Source organism: Neomonachus schauinslandi, chromosome 2 (genome assembly GCF_002201575.2).
Source record: "Neomonachus schauinslandi chromosome 2, ASM220157v2, whole genome shotgun sequence".
Lineage (NCBI taxonomy): Eukaryota > Metazoa > Chordata > Mammalia > Carnivora > Phocidae > Neomonachus > Neomonachus schauinslandi.
In genome coordinates this window covers 161615102-161637790 of record NC_058404.1, presented here as the reverse complement: position 1 = coordinate 161637790, position 22689 = coordinate 161615102, and the positions used below count along the sequence as shown (strand labels likewise).

The following is a 22689-nucleotide window of genomic DNA, read 5'->3' as shown; positions in this document are numbered from 1 at the left end:
TAAGGCAGATTCTTTTGGTCCTTCTTGCAAATTCTACAGTAATCATTGTCTTTCTCCTGAAATACTATTTCCAAGGCATAAACCCTGCATCCTGATGTAGCCACAAGTGAAAAATTCCCCACGCCCCCCTCCCCGCCACGTCCATCCAGAACAGCAAACTTTGATTCTGATTACCTGCAGCACTGGATGAGAAATCCATCCAATGAAACAAACTGGCCCATTGCATTGTAAATGACACTGAACATTAACTTTCCTTGATTAGTGTTGTTATTCTATTCACAAATACCTTAAAACACCATATTAATGCTCTCAGAGGTAAACGTTACCATCAGTTATAATAAACAAAACCCACCAAAAACTCCTGAGTGAGAAGACAGGAGCCAAGGAAGTAGGAGTTGACTCAATGATCAGTCCTAGATCCTAAATCAGCTCCTCATACCCGGTGCCATGGGGATGCCAGGGACTCCCTAGTCAATATCCCCTCTTTATGCTCACTCTCCTGCTTTCATTTCCTCCATTATTTCTCCTTCATCTATTGGCTTAGGTCATGAGCACACGGGGCTGGGACTGTTTTATCTCCTACATTCAGTATAGCATCTGATAACTGTTAACAAAGGCACCATCACCCCCATTTTACAGGTAAGGAAGCTCAAACACCAAAATATTGGACTTCATCAAGGTCACTACTTCTGAGAGGTACTGCCACAATGTAAGCCTTGTGGGTTAATCACTTGATCCTGGCCTATAGGTCTTTCCGCCTATTTATAAACACATTTTTACAACACCCTGAACCATCTTATCATTGTTTTCTTTGGTATTCCACATAATAAGTAGCATGATTTTCCTTATTTAACCATGAAGATATGATTAGGGATAACTACATAAATGCAATGCCCTTCATCTGCGAATGTACTTCCTAGGTTCAAGTTCAAGTCAAACACTCACGGGAAGCTCATGGGAAATGCCTAATAGGATTTCCTCTGGTAACTGAAGCTATCCATCCCCCAGGGGAGGAGACGGTCAGGTTGCCTCCTTTAGAAGACTGTCCTAACACAAGGGGCACAGCCACCAAAGGCATCCCCTGAGGAACTCTTCCTGTGGAAGACAAGCCCAAAAACGGTCACAGGAAAGTGTCTAGAAATGTTATTGAGTGGAATGGTGCCACACAAGCAGCTTCTGACCTCAGGTTTCCCTACTCCTTTGTCCAGAACACAGCATATTCTACAAATGCGCCTTGTTAAAAACTTGTTCAGCAGTACTGATCTACAAACTCTGAGTTAGTTCTCAGAGCCACTCCGTTCCCAGTCCAGTGCCTCTATTCCCGCATCACTTCTTTACGAAGAGTTCCACAGACACTGATGTGACCGTTTCCTTGAATGAATGCTCTAAATGCCCCTCAAGAGCCTTTGGTTACACTTAGCACGAGATGCTCATGAGAAATCACTCCTTTGGGTTTTTTCTTTCCTTTTCCTTTTTTTTTTTAAATAAGTAGCTGGTTCTCTTCCCCTTCTTGCTTCTACACCTAATGATGCATTTGACTTGGTTAAAAACCACCACCACAAAAGGTGTGGTAGATTGCATTTTTTACACTAGGATATAAATAATAGCATCAACACAGAATTTTAGCTCCAACCCAGGGATCGTTCCTTTCACTGGTTGTAGAAAAATCTAACTATCTCTAACATGGTTTTAGCAGTGAGAATTTCCTAGGAAACTCTACCTTTTTGTTTGCTTTATTCATAGCCCAAGCCAGTCATTATTCTGGCATGCCATAGGTGAAGAAACTCACCCCCAGGCTTACTTTCTTTGCATTTTAAGGTGGTGGTGGGGAAGGTATACAGACTTTCCTGCCAAAGGTGATTTGCCTTAAAATAGGTGAAAAAGGTGTATAATTTTTTTTTTTTTTAAAGAGAGCCAACTTGCATGAATACCTGGTGCTTTTTAGTGGGGTCTAATACCCAGCAAACGATGCAGGGATTACGAGTCTGCTTGTAAAAGCTTTGAAATGGTACCCACCGCCCTTGAAGTGCTATGTGTACAACAGCCTGAGGTCCACATTTCTTAGTCAACTGAATCTTTTGTCCGAGGGGCGCATGTACACACACACACACACACACACACACACACACACACACACAAACACACAGTGAGTAGTTCCAAAAGATGGGGATGTGGCCACTTTTTAGGTTCCTTTAGTGTTCTCCCACCCTCTCCCTCTATTTACTCTAACTCAACACTTTGTGCCAAACACTGGCTCTGCCCTCAGACTCAGGAGCCTCTCAGTACTGCCTGAGCCCCCCACCGGTGGACAGCCCTGGGCGTCTTCCTTTGCAGTACTCCCCATCCGACAGGAGTCTAGGACCATACCCTCTCATGAGGCTAAGGAAAAGGTCTTTGAAAAAGGGGGTAGGGTGGGGAGAGAGAAAGCTTTCAATGAGCATCACTCTTTCTTCCTCTTTAAATGTACAATCTGGCCCATCTAGTCCCTTCTTTCTGGGTGATGGTGTGGGGAAGTCGGTGACCCACTGAGACAAGAGTATCCTAAGGCTGGGTAGGGCTTGGCTACTGTTAGTAACTGCTTCTCTAATTATGCTCATTTGGAATGTGAAATATTAGGGATGCAAAGTATGTAAAGAAATTTGCATAGCAATTGGTTTCAATCAGCCATTGGCTAAATATAAAGGTCCCCTAAGAAAACCACCGCGGCTGCCTCCACCACCACCGCAAAAATCCCATCAAGAACCCACTTCCAAGCCTGACACTCAGAACACGTAGTAAGAGAACATGCTTCACACACAAGCCTGAAGGGTGGGTGTCCGGATCGCCTGTTTTATCTGTAACCCTTTCCACTAGATTGCCCACAAAACCACTGGGATGAGTGGGACCTCGTCTTCAAGCCTCAGGGACCAAGATCAGCAGCGACAGGGAAACCCTTCTGCCAGCCCTGTCTTCTGCTACCTACAACAGCCTTTCCTTATAGTTCTGCTGCTCTGGGGGCAGGGGAGGGCAGGGAGGAAGCACACACATACTTGGAAGTGGGGGTAAGAATCAGAACCCCTAGGCTTCGGCTTCTTTTCTGAACAGACTAGGATTCATCTCTGGAAAACCACTGAATTGCAACTCCGGTCCAATCGATCTGAGTAAGTCTTCCCTTTTAGAAAAGTCCGTCAATCTGCTTCTCTGCCAGATGGCTTAAGCCTCATATTCCGGCATGTGTTTGGTTAAAAGCTCTCCCCCACATCACCCGCGTCTTTCGTGATGCATCTGGGATTCACAGGCTGTGATTCAAACTCGCAGGTGCGCAGCTCACTGGGGACACTACACACAGATTTAAAATGCAGCAGCCATTAGGGTCCAGTCTCATTACTTTCATGGCCAGGAGAGGCTGAACATGAGTGCACGGACACAGGGGCCCTTTTGGGGTAGAGAGGGAGGAAGGGAGAGGGGAAAAAGGTAACTGAAGACCCTCAACAGGGACAAGATGTTCTGCAACTTCTGGAAGTAATCAGAGAGTGCAAAGCCAAACAGCCCATTAACATTCATGCACAGACAGTTGTACCTGGCCAAGTCCGAGTCCGGGACATCTGAGTGGTTGAAGGGGATCCAGAAAGGGGACTAAGTCAACTCGGTCCCACTGGAAGTGGGGTCAGTTCCAAGGACCGAATCAGCCTTGAAGGTTTTTCTTTTTTTTTTTTAAACCACACTTTAAATAAGGTAGATTTCCTGACTAACATCAGATCAGCCGCCTAACCATCCTGCTCCATCAAAGGAGCTCTTGGTGCTTTACAGAAACCAAGGGCTCCCTCTGGCACTAAGAGGACCACAAGAGCCCTCCGCCAAGGGGAGCTGCTAGATGCCCGAGGCCAGGGTCTGGGCTAGAGAAGGGCCCCTTATTCCCTTCCCAGAAGGTCCCCAGCCATTATTTCCTCCCCTTCTGGTCCTCTAATCCTGCAGAATCTCAACAAGTAGGGAAGTTATTTTCTCCTCTGGGGACAGTGCTAGAGTATATAGGTGTTTACCTCCTGAGTAGTCTGGGCTGACAAAATCCTTGGAGGTTTCCTAGTCCCTCCTTTTCCAATGGCTCTTAAGATTTGAGAGCTTTGGGATTTCTCTTCTTATAGTACAGGATTCACACAAACATTCTTTCACTTGCAGAAAATGATTCCTTTCCAGCTGGTTTAACTTCTGCTCTGAGCTCGTTAGAGTAAATGTATACATGAGTCACCAAATACCGGACTGCTGTTACCTAAACGGATGCTATCAAAAACACTGCTTACTGCAGGTTTTAAGGTTAAAAAGTAGGCTTTCAGAAAACAGCAACAACATCTTGTAAACTGTTCTCTCTTTGCAATGGCTGCAAATAGAATTTCTGCATCCTTGCATGGGGCATCCATGACAAAGCTTCACTTGGCCACATGGTTAAGACTGGAAATTTAGTTTTCAGATGCTCCAGTTATTTTTGCTCGGGTTACTAATCAATACCAAATCTAATGCCATTTGAATAAAATAAAACCGGCTCAGCAACTACGCTTTCTTGCTAACAGCTCCAAATGACAATGGGGCTTCATGCAAATGTACTTCAATACCAACTTCAAAGTCAAGTGGCACACCAGCTTGTGAAGTTTGTTAAGAATAAGGGTTATTGCTTGTAAAGCTTGTTAAGAGTAAGGGTTATTGCATTATAAACAGAGCTTTCTGTTGGAGTAGTCATGGGCAGAGAGTGGTTGCAGATTTACATGTCCTTGCTTATTGGGGTCAAACATTTGTCTTTAGTAAAGTAAGGGCGTTGGATTATAGTCTAAAAATAAACGGCAGGAATGTGTGCTGTGACTTCAGGATTCTCTAGTGGGTGGGTGGAGTGATCAACCCAAGTTAGGATACAGATAGCAATTGAATAAATTCAGAAAAAAGCTCTCTAAAATAATGTTGGTTTGGCAAGGTTATCTTACAAAGATAGGCTGGGTTAAATAAAATTATTTCCCTGGGGGAAAAAAAAGAGTGAATAATTAGGGCCAAACTATTCGCGGAGTGGAAAATTCTACACTTTGGGAAGTTGAGCGACTTGGTGGTTTCTAAAAAGCAGATCAGCATATTCCATCGAATATGAATATTCCCTGAAATTTATAGTTCATAATTCTTTAATTCCAGTCTCTAGATCAAATGGAAAAAGTGGACACCAATTCAGTCATGTCAGAGACTTAGGGTCACCAAACAGTTCTGAATACCTAAGAATAGGATGCCCAGAATGGACTGTATCAATTCAGCTCAGAGAAAAAAAATATACAAGTTGAAACAGAAGAATTTCGCACTTAGCAATAGCTTTAGAATCTGTAAGCTCACCCTGCATCATAAAGAACAGGCCAAGAAGCTTAGAAGAACACAGATCTACTAGGTTTTTAAAAGAGGCCAACACCGAAAAAAAAAAAAATGTTAAAACATGAAATGCTAAACTCCTTTAAAAATGTAAGCATAAACAAGTGAAACTGAGTTATAAACTCACATGGATCAGTTTGGACAAAAAAGATAGGAATAGGAATGTTTGGCAAACACAAACATACATAAATCAACTGCTCCAGATGACACATGTCCTCAGGGGATAAGAGAATTTGACTAACATGCTTACTGAACAATGTGCAGTAAAGATGAATAATTATTTCTGAAAAATTACCTTGCACACAGGGGGATGTCAGAAGATTGGAAAAAGACCAACAGCATGTGATAGTGATATAGAAAGAAATCAGAAAGGGTAGAGAGAAATTAGCATAGGACACATGCAATTGTCGGTTGTGGAATAAGTATTAGGGGAGCAAAATTTAGAAGGGTCAGAATACCAGTGATGAATAAACAAAGAACGATCTGCATTTATTTTTTTTTATTTTTATTTTTTTAAGATTTTATTTATTTATTTATTTGAGAGAGAGAGAGAGAGAGCACAAGAAGGGGGAGCGGGAGAGGGAGAAGCAGACTCCCTGCTGAGCAGGGAGCCCGATGTGGGACTCGATCCCGGGACTCCAGGATCATGACCTGAGCCGAAGGCAGTTGCTTAACCAACTGAGCCACCCAGGCGCCCGAACGATCTGCATTTAAAGTACCATAGACAAGTTTATGAGATTATCTTGAGGACTTTAATACTGCTCTTGTGGTAGTTAAGAATGTAAAGGTACAGGGAGGAGGGCATTGAGCCAAATGTGCACTGGGTCTTGGGAAAGATTTTCTCTGTCAGTCCAAAGATTCAAAATGGAGGCTGAAAATGGATGGAAATCCCAAAAAAATGAGGTATTAAGCCTAGTGATGGAGAGGTGTTTCAGAGGGGGGATCTTAATCTGCCAACACATCAATACCCTGACTCACTACCCTCATGGAAGACTCAGGACAGGGTGTCATGAAATTTATGGAGGACACTCAGGTGGGGAGCACCACAGAAGACTTGAGACAGGAGGAAGGAAGAAACCAGGTCAGACAGACACACCTGCAAACAGAATCCACCAAAAACAGATCTGACCAGGCTGGAGAAACATAGAAAGCAACACAATTTAGGGATGAGAAAATTAAACATGAATTCAGACTGAAGTTAAGGGGGGGGGTGGGCATTGTGTGGAGAGGGAGGCCTTTGGTATCGGAGACTCGTTTAGAACTACATCGGGAGCATGTGACCCAGAATGATGTTGAACCAGGTGAAAGTTCTGCCCCAACCTCCTTCAGAAATAATCCAGCCAAGGCTAAAGAGGAAGTAGCAGGCACTGCCCTTCAGCCGGCCTGCCCAGGCACCAGCTCCTTTTCTATGGGTCTTACTACTGTTGGGAATCCTGGGCTGTAGGAATCCTCACTCACACTCTATAGACGAGAGAATGGAGGAGAGAGGTTAAGGCCGCATAAGGAGACATGGAGCAAGACAGTGTCAGATCTAGGTGTGCAAACAGGTCAGCCCGACTCCAAAGTCAGGCTCTCCCATATCAGAAGCCCTCAAAACCTTCCCCCCTTCCCTTCAGGTTTCTGCACAAATGCCACTTTCTCAGAGGCCTTCTTATATAAATAAACCGGGGTCAGGAGATGCTGTCTTACTTCATACCACTTATTTCCATCTGATATGCCAGATGTTTGTTTACTTCTCTCTCGTTGGAATATACGTTTCCTGCAGGATTCTCAGAGCCTTAGACATGCCTGATGTTTCATAGGTACTTGATAAATACCTGATATTAAATTATATGCTTCCCAGGAATGAGTGCTTTGTTTTTACTAATTCATCTACCGGTAGGTGGCTTAGTTTGGGGGAAAAAAAGAAAAAAAGAAAAAAGAAAAAGCACTTCTAAAACAAAGCACTTAGAGGGAAAGAATTCTAAGAAGTGGGAGAGAGCTTGTTGGATTTTTTTTTCAGAACATCGATTCACTTCTACTGAACAAAGCAATCTGTTTCTGGAACGTACTGATTTTATGAATAGAAACGCCCTGCCTTTGTTAAATAGTAGACCAAGAATCTGAAGGAGAACCAAGCCACTGGACTCCTTTGGGTCTCAATCCAACCCCACCCACCACACCAAGAAAGTAACAGGAGATGGATATACATACAAAGAAACCAGGTGAAAAGTTGAGAACTTGTCACCCCGATGCTTTCTTAATGATACTAAGCAACTGATAAGGGATTTAAAAGAAAAATCAAACTGACCACATTTCTCACAGAATAGCCTAAGCTGTCTGGTTATTTTGTCACTGAATAAACAATGCCTAAGTTAGAATACTCTTTTCTTAGTCCTGTTGACCCTCCCAGGTTCTATTTTTGAGCCCTAGACACCATTCCTGTCTAGCTACCATTTGGAGTTTTAAATTCTCTGAAGCAGGTCATAAGTGTTCGGGGGGTTTTTTATGGAGAGTCAGCATCTCTCAAGTGTTTAATCATTCTTTTGTGACGTTAAAGGAATTCTATTTCCCCGATGAGGCTGGGCTGCCGTCCTGAGTAGAACCAGAGGTGGCCAAAAGGGGGGAGGCCTCCAGAAAGAGCCTCCAGTAATCAGACACCACCACCACCACTGTCTAGCACCACACGGGGCTCTTTCCTGAAGAGGAAAAAGAATGCAGGGAACAGAGAAAGGAAGTTGGCTTGTAGAGTAGCAAAGGAGGAAGCAAAAACAGCTACCATTGGTCTCTAATGCTCATGTGCAGGCATGGTACAGAGGATGTATATGCAGGAGTTCATGTAGCCCCTACCAGGCTGAGCTCAGAGGGGTTAAGGCAGACTTACATCTAGTAAGTGACAGAGCCAGGGTCTGGCTGGCTCTGGAGTCCACGCTCACGCTCACCATGCTATGCGACCCACACTTCCCTGATAACCCCTCAGATCCTCACAGAGTTTGTTTCATGGGAGAAGGGCTTCTGCTTCTGATAGTTGCCCAGATGTTTTTCTATAAAAAACAAAACAACGCAGCATTTTGGAGAAAAGGGCTATTGCAGATGCATTCACAACAGAATCCCTCTGATGGTCTCTTCATTCATCAAGAGGCTCATGAGGCCAAAGAGGTTTTTTGGCTGAGCCCTCTTGTGCCTATTTTAGTGGAAAAAAAAATAATTATAACTGCTGGAAAGCTCCATCTTCAGAGTAATTTTAACTGGCCAGAGAAACTACACAAATATTTTGCCCAGAAAAATTTCATCTATAAAGCAGTTTGCTTTTCTGGTTCGGAATCCATCACAGTCCCCAAATCCGGCCCTAGTGAATTATAAAGACCTGCAGCAACTTGACACCCACCCCCAGTAACACCATCTTCACAGCAACAAGGGAGATGCAGTGGGGGTGAGGGGATAGGGGCAGCCCTGGTCCTAGAATCAGGATGCCTGGATTCCAGGCTGGCTGGATCATTGAGAGGAGCTTCCCTAACCTCAAGGAGTCTTAGCTCGCTCATCAGGAGGATGGGGATTCACTGCATTTGCCGTGAAGTTCAAGGGAGGTCATTTATCTACCATTACCACAGCTGTTTACAGCATACTTATGATATTCCAGGTGTCCACTAAGTGCCTCATGCGTGTATTTCATTCTTACCCCATGAAGTCGGTGCTACCATTAAGAGCTCTGATTGAAGGATGGAGAACTTGTGGCCCAGCTGAGGTGAATTAATCTAAGGTTACATAGCTGGTAAGTGATGCACCAGCATTTGAACTCAGATTGGAGTGGCTTCAGAGGCTGTTTTTAATTACTACAAGCTGAAGCTTGTAACTGCTTCATGATTGGGTTCAGCCCTGCCACTTGGCTGCCATCCGTTGTACATGAAACCCTTGGAATGCCATGTTCAAATATAAAGCCTTGTTACTGTCAAAGGGCCCCCAGTTTGCAAACGGGTCAAGGAATTCCTGAGAGAGCATTCTGAGCATGCCCATCTGCTCAGATCCCCTCAGAGGGCACTCAATTCCTAATGGGTGATGTGTGTGGTCAGGTGCATCATTTAGCACATCTATGCCTTGCTTTGCCTGAAGCAGTTTAAAATTTTAATAACTAGCTCCAGCTTTATGGTTTCCTGAGGCTACATTAAAATAATGATGCATTATTTCCCCCCAAAAGTGTCATGAGGTGTTTGAGGTCACAGTGTGTTGCTGACAGGGCTGAGTCATTTGGATAAATTACTATGCCTCAGTTTCTTCTATATAAATGGGAAGATTGGACCAGATCATCTCCATGGCCTCCTTGGGCTCTAAAAAAGGAGGGTTCTGGGTCACAGACTCCACCAGCCAAATAACATGCTGGATTGGGCCTTCCTCTTCAAATTGGGAGAGGGGGAAGATGGACAGGAAAGAGGAAGGAAGTAGGAGCTTCAGTGTCAAGGTAACAAGGAAGAGAGCTAAGTGTCTAAGGGAGACTCTGGGGAGAGAAGGGGGTGTGATAAAGGACCTACCCATGGGAGTGGAGCCACGTGGGAGCAGTGGTCCTTGCCCACCGACAAATGGCTCTGTCCTGTCTCAACTTCACCATGAGACACTGGATACCCTCTCTCAGCTCAGCCACTTACCTGCCTCTTCAGTGAGGGAGGGAAGAAAAAATAAAGGACTGTATGGTTTCTTGATTTCAGCCCATCTGTGCTTATTGTGGATGGAGCTTTATGGTCAAATTTCATGACAGCAAAGACTCTCCTCTATTGTAGGATGGGCCATTATTTTACAGATTATCAAGAAAGAAAAATACTGCCCATGATCTTTGGACAGTGTCATTGATAAGATGTAGCCTGCTCTCAGAGATATTAAGTATTTCAGAATTGATGAAATATGTTCTTGTATCTGCTATTATTAAAATCTACACTTAAAGGGTTTGCCATGTACCAGGAACTGTATTACATGCTTTACATAATTTCATTCAGCACTTACCACAGCCTGTGAGGTAGGGGTTGTTATCCCCATTTATAAAAGGAGAAAAGCTCAGAGAGGCTAAGTAACTTGCCCAAGGTTGCCCAGCTGGTAGAGACCGAATAGAAACCTGAGTCAGTCTGACTCCAGAGCATGTGTCTTTAGTCAGCAAGTTCTCTCACCACCAACCTTCACCGTGGTGGGCCATTTGATTATGGTTCCCAGGATGACAAAGGGACTTAGTCATTGTCTTGGGGCCCTGGCTTCTCCTTCTCTTACTCTAGGTAGAAATGCTAATGAAGAAGAGGATGGAGAAGGGGCCAGAGGTACCTCCTTGGCCCATGGGGCATTGGGAAAACTCTTCTTAGCTTTGGATATGCAAGAGTTAAAACACAAAAGAAGTAGGCACCAGAATTCCGAGAGCTGGCTCCATACAGAAATAGAGAAGTTGCCGGGGGGGGAGAAAGTGGGGGAACACACACACTGTAGGACATTGCTCAAACAGGAGGGGGTTACCGTAAGACTGATGATTACACCTCAAGGTATGCAGGAGCGTTCCAAGGACTGTCTAAGGACCTAGCAAGTATGAATTCATGATTGGGTCTTAAAAAGAGGACTCCTCAAACTCCAAATCCTTAAGGTTTCACAACCCTGGTCCCTCCCCACGCCCCACTCTTGGTGGGGGGTGGGGAGGGTAGGTGAGGAAGGTTTATGAAGACAGGTATGGTTGAGAGTGGAGGAAGCTGGGAGAGTAGGGTCCACATGGGCCACACAAGGAAGGGATGGTCCAAAAAAAAAAAAAGGGGGGGGAAATGACTAAGAAAAGATGTCTGGTCCTTTGGCCCACAAGTTTTTGTTGGCCTGCAAAAATGGGCCATTTCCTGCCCTATTCCTTCCAAGGCCAATCCCACAGACGGGCAGTGGGAAATTTACTGTTTATTTTGAAGGGGTGGTGTTCTAATGCAAGACGAGTCCTGAGAGCCCGTAACTCTGTGGTGGTCTCCGAAGTGCAGACACCCATGAGGAATGTGGGGAGGATGCGACAGAACCCTTACGTAGACTTCATCCTTTACCAGTATTTGTGCGAGGTTTTCTAATGGGTCGAATATAGTAATACAGGTGTAAGCAGATAGCTATACACTGGATAGGCATATGGACCAATTTCCTTCTTGATATAGGTCTATGACCAAAAAGTTGGAAGACTATCACCCTCAGGAGAAGATACTCTCCCATTCTCTTTAAGTTCCCTCAAAGATCTGGATGACAAGATCAAAAAAACCCCATTCATTCTGGTTACATTCATAAGATTATTTTGGATCTTGCCTTTACATTTCCCTCAACTTGGTAGTAAATTAAGATAATTTCTTTTTCTCCTTTTCCAACTACTAGGCTAGTATTTGGAGTTTGCCAAAGCTGTAGTCCTCAAAATTTTTACCTCAAGAGCTCCTTTTTGCATTGATAGAGTTGGAAGGGAGGGGTATTTAAGAGCTATGGCAACCAATTGCAGAGTGTAGACCTTATTAGCTCATTCAAACAACCTGTAAGAGAAGATAGACAAATGGGGAAAATTTGAGCTGACTGGATATTTGATATTAAGGAATTATAGTTAATTGTTTCTGGTATGATATTAGTGTTATGGTTAAGAATCTTTACCCTTTAGAGATAAATACTGAAAGGTCTACCAATCAAATATGGTGTTTGAGATTTGCTTCAAAAACAGTTCAAGGATCTAGATGAAACAAGATACCCATGAATTGTTATTTAAGATGGGGGATAGGGTACATGGGAGATTTATTATACTTTTCTCTCTACTTTTGCACTGAGATTTTCATTATAAGAAGTTAAAAGGAAAATAAAGTCAACCAAACATGAAACAATCAGTGAGGGAGTCCTGCCATGAAAGAAATCCTCACTTCATTGGTCATGCACCTGACTGAGTCACGTAACCCAAAGAAATGCAAACACAATTGGTCAAGCATTTGGGTGGGATCTTGAAACTGCCAGAGTTTGCATTTTAGATCAGAAAGTGAATGGTTTGGGACTGGAGTTGCTTTACTGTTCGCAAAAGAGAACTTGCCGATTCTCAATGAAAATAAATACATAAATAAGACCGTTAAGTTGGATCCCTGTGAAATTTGGACATCAAAGAATGATTATGAAGCAACATTTTGAGGAGTTAAGTATAAATGAACCAGGAACATGCGGCTTCAATTTCCTTCCAAATACACACGTTTGTAGATACAAGGAAAAATGCTCTATTAAACATGTGCTAAACGGCAATGCTTAGAAAGACATTAAGAGAGTCACTGAACCCGAATGGGCCCTGGCTCTGGTCCCCCAGATTGGACTCTGTTCCTCTCTGTTGGAAAAGGATTTCTCCACCTCACCCCATTTCCTCTGTAAACTCTACCTCCTTCCTTCCGGGTTTAATCCAAACTTGACTTCAGATTCTCAAAACATAAGACAAGAAAAATCCAGAGATCAGCAACTTTTTTTTTTTTTTCCCCTTTTCTGTTTTGATGAGAAAGAAGCAAATTCTTGGAGACCCAACTTGGAAAGTGTTTACTGGCAAATCCATAAAGCTCACCCTGTTGGTTTAAACTTGGAAAGTGTCAGGAGTAGTTAACACAGTGAAGTGCAGAGGAAATGGGGGCTGAGGTAATCCCGCTGTGCTCCCTCCTCTCCTCCCTCATGCCAGAAAGAGCCCAGCGGCATCCATCTAGACCGGCCTCATGCAGAGCTCCACGCGGCACAAAGCTTTTGAAGAGGATGCGCTCCCAGGCTATGGCTCAGGGCCCAACACCCAGCCCATGTCTAGCTGAAGTTAGCAAGGAGCAGAGAAGTTACTAAGGCCAGGGCTGCTGCAGAGCCTTGACTTAGAGAGAAAGGGAACCCGAGAAGCTGGACCAGGGCCAAATGAGTGCCACATAAAACTAAGGCAAACAGTCTTCACTTGAGTGCCCGGAATGCCCAGCTAGGTGTGATTTAAGATGCTCTTTGGCCTGCAAAGTGAATGTTTTTGCTGCAGGAAGATGGTGCAGTCTGTCAGAAATTGTGTTTTGCAGGTTGGTTGGAGAAAGTTCTGCTAGGGAAGTGGTGGGTGGTTGGAGTCCTTGGACCTAAGACACTCGGTGGGTGTTCTGCGTCTCTGAAGCCTGGGCCCTACCCCCACCTCCCAGGGAGGACACACACAAGGCTGCCACAGAGCTCCTGCTACTCTTGGCAACTCCTCCAGGAGGCCTCATCTGCCCATAGCCCTCGATGGTTCAAGTTACGAAATCAGAGTTCCTCATCTTAATTTCTCCGTGCACAGAATTCCAGGGGGAATAAGCCTTCCCTGCTTGGAACTGCTGTCTCGACAGGGGTTGGAGTGGAGTTTCTCCCTCCAAATACTGGCACGAACAACTGTCCACGGATCTGCCACTTACGAACCAAAAATCTCTGGCTACAGACTGTAACGAGAGCCCATGTCCTGACTTCCCGAGAAGTCACACAGCCAAGGGGAGCAGCACTGGCTTGGGGGACTGGCCATCCCGCAGTGCCCATGCCTCCCTGCCCTCCGGCTCCCTGCAGCTAGAACTCAAAGGGCAGCTTCCTACTTTGCAAAGCGGGGCGCGCTCAGACTTCCACCACGGGCATGAACACAGCATCCAGCAGCGCAGGACGTGGAAGTGAGAAGTACTGGGAGCGGGACAGGAGCTAGAAATGGTAAAGGTGGGGGAAAGGGGACAGAACTTTTCAGTTTTCTGTAAGTGGTTCTTGAGAGTTGGCGGTGTACCATAAACCACATCTCACCAGCCACCAGACTCTAAGGTTTTTCCCTAGCATTCTTGCTAAGCAAAGTACGTAGAGAGACATTACCAAAGCCTCAGGAGAGCAAGACCATTGCTTTCTGCAGCACCAGAGATGAGGCTGCTCGCATCATCATGAGCAGGATCAACGCTCCCTTCCACAGAAACCAAACCAGGGTCTTCTTTATCAGACCTCGCAATATACGTAGCAGTTGGCCAAATTCACGGCGCTCGGTTTAATCGAAGCGTGGAGGGTGTAGAAGCTGGGTGTGCACAAATGAACATCCCTCAAGCTCTCCCTCAGGACTCAGCAGGTCAAGGAGACAGACAGGTAAGCGGCTGACGATACAGAGCAGACCCGGAGGGTGGAGTGCTGGTTCTCCGCAGGGGAAGTCAGGGCGAGCGGACACGCGAGCTGGAGCTAAGAGTTCTCTTATTGCCGTGCCCATAAGGATCACCTGCGGAGTTTCGTAGGCATGAACATGGAGGGGCCATAAGGATCACCTGGGGAGCTTAAGAATGAAAACAGATGCCCCCGCCAAATATTTTTGTTTGGCGGGGGCATCTAGCAGATTTTAGAGCCCAAATATCTGCACTGAAAAAAGCAAACGCAGCCCTCAGTTCTCACTTGAGTGGTCCTCAGAACCCATGCTGCTCTCAAGACTTCACCTATATGTCTTCTCACGTGTAGGGCAGCAAATGGACCCAGAAGGATGAGAAGGCCGTATCCATGCTCATTCTATGAGACTGAGAGTCTGTTTCCTACATTCGCTTTGGGGGCTAGGAAATTCAGAGAGTTTGTGGAAGGGTGGGGGTGAGGGCTCATGGGGGAAGAGAGCATGGCCCTTTATGGTCATGGGGTGCTCTTTGCCGGCCCTGAGAGCAATCCTAGATGCCCTGACTCTAACCTATGGACTGGGATTCCACGTCAAATGTTCTGGCTTTAGGCTGCTTCTGTGAGATTCGTTGCCCTCTGCATCAAGGCACTAGGCGACCATGAACATGTTTAAAGATGGAGCTGCCCAGGGTCATAAACTGTTGAGTCTGAAGGCCAAACTGGGCAGGCAGAAGTGATCTGCTGGAGAGTTGTTGTTTTGTTTTAAATTGATGCTTTTAGACATTATACATATCTTATATAATATGTATCATACATATCATATATATTTAAACAATATGTATTAAATTATATGTAATGTCTAAAAACATTTGAATTACATACATGCACACACATACACACACACTACAGTTGTTCAGAGGCCTCACCACTTCCTTTTATCTTATACCTGAATGACTCACATTCTGAAATAACTCTTGCCCGGTTCCTGTAGGCATTGGAGTTTGTGGCCCCCAGGACCACACACTATAACTGACGCTATTTACAGGATTAGTTCCAATTTTCTAGCTGGGCTCTGAGGGAACAGGACTCAGACTGAGAGAGCCTTTGCCTTAGAGAGGAAGGAAAATCCAGGAGGGTCTCTGCAGCTGGGAGCATGGCAGACACAGGTCAAGCTCACCCAAGGCCAAGGCGCCAAAGCTCAGACGAGGGGGCGGGGGGCGGGAGGAAGTGTGGCTTCCCAGCGCTTTCCAGTGAGTCCACTCAGCTCCGCCTGCCTTCGAGATCCCAGTGGCCTACAGCAGTGAGAGAAGTGTCTCTTTGTCTCAGGAACATGCAGCCACCATCCCACGGCCCTAGCTTCCAAGAACAGTGAAGGGACCCAGCAGTCCCATTTACTGCTCTCCATTGTCGTTTCTCAAGGCTTTGGTGACAACCACAGCCACCTTGCAACCTCTGTAGTGCCCTTTGCCCTGCCTGAAGTGCTTTCTCTTCCCATCCATGATTCTGCCTAAACTTTTCCTAACGACTTCAAGATCCAGCTCAAACTGCCACCTTCCTTAGAAGCATTACCTGACCAATTTCATGGAAATGGGCAAACTCCACCTCCTCTCAACTTATTGCCTATCCTACTTTTTAAAGACATATCCCCTTATGCCTTGGCTCATTGTTAATATTTCTGAGGTGTATAAATTTCATCTTCTCAATTGGATTGTCAGCTCCTTGAGGGTTGGTACCATGCCAATTTTTTTACTGCCTGTATTGCTCAAAGCACTGCCACAGTACCTGAAATGTGTCATTAATTTGCCGATTAGTTCATTATCACACTAGTAGCATCAGGTGATAGCCACACAGAATTCTCTCATCAATCATGCCCAGTGACTGGAAGCTTCCAGAAAGTTCTGGCACATCAGTCTGGGAATGCCGTCCTGGCAATTTCCTGGCATTAGGCTTCTTGGATATCCTTCACATTTTGGAAAGAATGGCCTGCTTATGTCCAGTTACTCAACAGAAAAGTGGCCTTGATTCACGTACTTGTAGAAAAGAAAACTGAGAAGCCAGTGTGAAGAGCCTTCCTTTAATTAGGCTGTAAAAATGAAAGTAAATTAGTGGAGAGGCTCCTCAGGAGCACCCGCAGTGGCTTGAGTGGTGGTCCCCCAAGAGATGTGCAGCAGGAACTTGTGAATGTGACCTTACTTAGAAAAAGATGTAATTCAGCTAAATATCTCAAGAGGAGATCATCCTGGATGATGCAGGCCCTAAACCCGATGCCAAGTGTCCTTATAAGAAGAGGAAAAGACAGAGAATTGGAAAGGACACAAGTGGGAGGTCATATGGCGACAAAAGCAGAGATTGGAGCAAGGCGGCCAGGAGCCAAGACACGCCTGGAGCCGCCAGGAACTGGAAGAGGCAAGGGAGGATTCTCCCTGACAGCCTTCCTGGGGAGTGTGGCCCTGCCCACACCTTGATTTCAAGGCTCTGGCCTCCAGAACTGTGAGAGAAGAGATTTCTATTGCTTTAACTTACCAAGCATGCGGTCACTGCTGCAGCAGCCCTAGGAAAGGAGGGCGGCCCCCAACAAGGACAGCAGGTGGGGGCGAGGGGACGGAGGAGGAGCGCTTTGGCACCAGATTTCAGAGACACCGTCAAAGGAGAAGAAGGAGACTTGCCACAATCCCAAGGAGCTCTGTCCCTGTATATTTTTCTAGAAAAGCTTCCATATGCCATTATTACCCAAGAGATGCTCACCACTCAGGCTTAAGCCAGATATTTCCCCTTTGAACCTTCTTATCTGAGGAGGACTGGGGGGTTACATTTGAAAAAGATGGGACCAGCTAATCCTGAAATGCAGGGTCGTCAAAAGGAATCGTCTGCCTCCAAGGACCTAGGTCCCTTGTTCTCTCCTCTATTTATCAAGAATTTATTGAGCATCTACTGTGCTATGCACACTGGCTAGTCTGGCTGATCATAAAGGAGGTCCTGGTTATCACCACACATTCAGGAGGGTTACCTCTATCTCTATACGACCCACTGAGCTTTTCTAGTCTGGGCCCTAGGAATTCTAATTAGAATGCTTCTCAGTTGTCCACCGACTAGAATTTACACATAAGCTAGCCCTTGCGAGGTTTCCCCATCCAAAAGGTTAGTGAGGAGGAACACACCTTTTCCTCCTCAGTGTTCCCAGTGTTCCCAGCACTGAGGCACACAGACCTCAGCACTTTTTCCTCTGTTGGCCAGAAGCTGTTCACATTCACCTGCAATACTCTTTCCAAGCTTACTAACAAAAGGAGCCAGGAAAACATCACCGTAGAGTTTGGGTGTGTGTCATTTCCTTTTGTAAAATGGACATAGGTCATGTAGGAAAACGTCTTTATTTTATTTAGTGAAGTATTTAGGGGCGAAAGGTCATGACTGCAGTTTACTCCAAACCACCTGAATAAAATACACAAAGCAAATGTGGCAAAGCAGTCAAGGTGATGGGATGTGGGGGCTCCCTGCACACTTCCCTCTGCTCGCCCATACATTTAAAAATGGTCAAACCCCAAGCTCCAGTGGATGCCTATTGTTTTACACAGACGGTGACCTCTCTGCCATGCTGAGGCTGTGTGTATTTTCAGGTACGCAGACTGGGTTCCCAATAAAGGGAACTAGAAATGCCTGACAGGGGCTGCAGATCTGTGTCTGCAAGCTCGGTTCTTAATTGCTCTTTGGTTCTATTTATGGAAGGAAGAGAAGACACATCTATTGAGAAAAAGTAGAGTACCAAAAAAAAAAAAAAAAAAAAGGCAGTGTTGGCACAGAAGCAGGAAGAAAATGCCTCGCTGGGAAAGCGGGGCATCCGTAAGATGGTGTGTGTGTTTTTTTGTTAAGTCACAGACCTAAGCATGTCACTCGAGACTGCTGGCTGGCTGCGTGCTTTGTCGAGTGCATCTAGCTCGTGAGGGACTGCTTCCTCTAAACAGACATACCAGCCAGGGAACGGACTCCGGTCCCACCCCCGACACACCCGACACACAAACACAGGCAGGCAGCGCTATGGCGGGACTCACAGTTCTGAGCACAGGAAGTGCAGGTTGCCCACATTGTCAATGTAGTTGGCAGGGCTGAGCCAAGGCAGGACCAGCAGCAGAAGTGCCTTCATTTTCCAACAGGAGGCTGCTTTCTTCCTGGCCACCTTCGCTCTGTCAGCCGCAGGGGCCCAGCCCAGCTCAGTTTCCCGAAACAAACCTGGCCATGTCCCCACAATCAGCAGAGAGAAGGCATCTGATGTGGAGCCCTGGGATGGAGCCACGCTGATAAATCACAGGCCTGGAAGAGGGTCGTGCCCTCCGCTTCTCAGATGGGGAGATATGAGACCGGAGGGACCCACCAGGGTTGGCAAGAGGGCTCGGGCTGAGAGCAAGCAGGCTGATGCCCGGGAGAGGGACCTGCCCCTCCTGCAGGATGCCGACTGGTTCTTGGGAAGCAGCTGGTACATTGACATCACTGGCCGGGAGCAGATGGGCTAGAAGCTGAGCTGCGTGGGGAGAGGGCACAGCCACGGCACATTCAGACCCCACCATGCGGATAGGCAAATCATCAAGAGCTGTCCCCCAGTTTGCTAGAGGAAGACAATGTAAGAAATTAGCATCCTTGGAACACAGCCTGGAGATCGGAGCTCGAAGTGAGTCTCCAGATATTGTGACAGAGGAGGGTTAAACATGAACCAGCTCTGCGCCTGAGTGTATATTTAGAACATGCCTTTAGGATGTTTTACCTATCCCTGTCCCCACTACACTAGCGGCTGTAAGAGAAGTGACAGCTTCTCTACTCATCTGGACAACTGGCCCTTTGCAAGATTAGGCTGTGTCGCTCTCCTTGAGAATAGCAGAGAGCCTTGATAGACCTAGAGTTCTGTCCGAACCAGGTTCAGGTTCTGGTTCTGCAAGGAGGGAAGTCTCTCTGTTCCTCTTCCTCCCCTGAGCGGCCAAACTAAGCTCTGGCACCAGCTCTGGGATGCTGGGCATTTCATGTAATCCCCCGAGCCTCAGCCACTCCTCTCTGAAGTGGAGCTCTCTTCATGCCTGACCCACTGGGTCCCGCGGGGGGCTGGGCCCCATCAGCACTTGCAGCATTCAGATTAGTGACTCTAGCCCATGCTCTCTACCTTCCCATTAGGACTTCTTTGCATGCCTAAACTCTGTGATGCCCCCAGAAGCCCCCGAGGCTCCCCTCCTTCTACCCCATCTTCAAGAGGACTAGAATCTGAGCAATCTTAAGCATCTGCCTTCGGCTCAGGTCATGATCCCAGGGTCCTGGGATCGAGCCCCACATCGGGCTCCCTGCTCAGTGGGGAGCCTGCCTCTCCTTCTGTGTCCTGCTCCCCCTGCTTATGCTCTGCTTGTGCGCACTCTCTCTGACAAATAAATAAAATCTTAAAAAAAAAAAGGAGGGCTAGAATCCATTTGGGTCTTTGCAGCTTGAGGCCTCAATCTTAACAGAAATGGCTTAAAGGGATAGTTCACTAATGGCACCCAAGCGATTCCAGCAAACTAGACCGTCCAGGACGCAGACCCGGGAGAAGGCCGCGAGCTGAGACCAATTGCAGTGAGCTGTAGCAACAGGAATTTGGCCTCAGAGCAGTGCATTTACCTGAGGCAGGCCTGAAAGAGTGTAAGCACAGTAGAACCTTAGAATGTACGGGTTTAAATGCCTCAGTTTCGGGCAGAAATAAGCCATCTTGATAAAGCAGGACATGTATTCATCTATAGTTTTGTTGAGACTCTCATTTGAATTCCATTTCCTGTAAGCCTGGTATTCAAGAGTGAGTCAGGGCTGGGGAAAAGGAAGTAAAATGAAATAGCCGCACAAAGGAAGTTAGGTTTGGTATTTAGCTGCTGGAGTCAAACAGATGACTTTGAACCCTAGCTCTGCCGCATACTAGCTGTGTGACACTGGGCGTGTTGTTTAACCTCTCTGAACCGCTGTCTCTTCCTCCGTAAAAGAAAGACAATAATAACAGTGCTTGCTCATAGCGTTGTTAGGAAGGTGGAATGAGATGATGCCTATAAAGAGCAAAAGGCTCAATGAGTTTTAGCTATCGTTATAAAAATTGTTGTTATTAATAATAATAATGAATAATAACCACTCATAACAGGGAAGGAGCCCAGCAGGCAGCCCAGCACCTATCTCCAAGAGGCTTTGTTATTCTCTTCTTTTCTTTCCTCCTGCACTGTTAGGAACATGAAATGTTACAGCCTTTTCCTGAATATGGAGTTTCACGGAGTCCTGGGACATGCTCTTCTCGAGTGTCCAGGATCTGCTGGATAGATCATGGCTCAGGAAGAGCATGGTGTCTAAAAAAAAGGCTGTGGGTTTCATAGTGTGCTAGATTGTATTTCTGATAATCTTTGACATGTCAGAGTGCTTCTCCAAGTCTCAATGACAAAAGAAGGATGTTTGCCCTTTTACCTCCTTGCATAAAATTCATTAACAGATATGAATGCAATATAAAAATGAAGGAATTTTGTTGTTGTTGCTTATCTCATTACTGCAAAAACCGCTGGTTGCCTACTCAAGATCTGATCTTCTCTTCTGCCTTTTAACAGAATCTAGGTTTAGTTCATGGTGGTAATAATGCACTTTAGCCTCCTTCACAGATGGGTGGCCATATAACACAATACTGGCCAATGAGGTATAAGCAGAAATTAGTGGGTAAGGCATCCCAGAAAGTTTTTTAAAGCAAAAGTCTCAGTTTGCACGTTGTCGATTTGCCTTTCCTGCTGGTTCTTCCTGCCCGGAACTTATTTCTGCCTGGAACTTAGATGTGATGCTGGAGTTTGAGCAGCTATTTTGGGATCAAGAGGTGACAAAATTGAGGATGAAAGTGTATCTGCAAGGCAGAAAGAGCTTGGATTCCTGATGGCATCATGATAACATCATACTAGTCATGGACTTCCTACCCCTATACTTTCTGTTATATAAGAAATATGAAACTTTTACAAAGTTAAACCAATTCAGTTTGAATTTTCTAATATCTGCCATCAGATATAATCCTAATACAATCCCTTGGGGATAGAATCCCACTTCAAATGGTCATATTATTTAGCGACATTGCCAGTAAATAGCCCTAACCCTGAACCTTGTACCCTTTGCCTAAGTTCTATCTAACCTAAAATGTCATCTCAGATATCACCCACTACCTCCTGTTTTCTTGCCTCTTTTCACTAAACAAGGAACTCCTGGAAGGCAGGAGCTCTACTGGTCTTGTTCTGCACTGTATCCTCACCATAGTGCCTAGAACACAGTAGATGCTCATAAATATTTGTTGAAGGAACTAGAATTCAACTCGGTTCATGAGTCAACTTTTTGGACCAATCTTTCTTGATCAGAAGCAAATTAGCAAAACAAAACAAAACCAAAGGACTTCAGGACTTCAAACTGGCCAAGAGCCATGGCAGGGGTCAAGCATTCATACGGATGGATAACAAATGTCCAGGAAGAAAGGAAAAAGATAAGGAAGATTTCAGGGCATGAGTGCCCTGGAGAATGTTGTTTCTTTAGCAAATTGCTTGGAGCATGATAGAAACTCAATAGTTCTCCCAGAAGGCAAGCCAAGACAACTGCCTCATTTCTTCTGTACCCAGAAGAGTGTCAAGAGCAGCTCTGAGCCAGGTAGGAACCAGGAAAAAGTTGGGTTCAGGATTGGAATGTCATGTGAAGTATGTATGTCAAAACACAGTTACAGGGAAAATGTGGAGCCTGGCTGACATGACCAACAAGACTTGTAACCTACCTGTCTTTCCATAGAGGAATGCTCCCTTAGACCTTTCCTCCAGCAGCAGAATCCTCCCTGCACCACAGATAGCAACCGTGTCTGTGTTGTACTGAACGCACTAACGAAAGGGGTCGCCTGCTAGAAGTAAAGGTCAAGAGAAGTTCCAGGGTAGGTCTTTGGAGAAGAAACTCCCGGGACTTGGGGTGCAAAATTAATTAAAACAAACAAAACAAAACCCCGGGAGGCTTCAGTCAGGTGTGTCTTGGGCCAATTATACACATTTTCATTCAGGGTTGTTTTCAAAACACTGAACAATGATCTCTTTATTCCTGCTAGTAGCTTAAGGGTCAGCTCTATTATCCCCCATAGTTATTATCTTCCCTAAGATAGAAACTAAAGGGCAAAGGGAATTATCCTATGAAACAATTCAACGTGCACGTGATTTCAACTTCTCCACTCTTCAAAGGTCATTTTCTCAGGGGCAG

At 45.6% G+C, this 22689-nt stretch overlaps 1 protein-coding gene across 3 annotated transcripts in view; it reads right to left on the bottom strand.

Annotated features, from left to right (window-relative positions):
- Window positions 1-22689, bottom strand: part of LNX1 (ligand of numb-protein X 1) — a 116391-nt gene that overhangs the window by 72986 nt on the left and 20716 nt on the right. Inside the window, exon 1 of one of the 3 annotated variants that reach the window (XM_044912948.1) lies at window positions 18498-18778. The exons of the other annotated variants lie outside the window; for them this stretch is intronic. Within the exon in view, the coding sequence (XP_044768883.1) occupies window positions 18498-18589 (92 nt within the window). The 5' untranslated portion in view covers window positions 18590-18778. Of the gene's footprint in view, window positions 1-18497; window positions 18779-22689 lie in introns of those variants that run through there. 3 annotated transcript variants of the gene reach the window in all.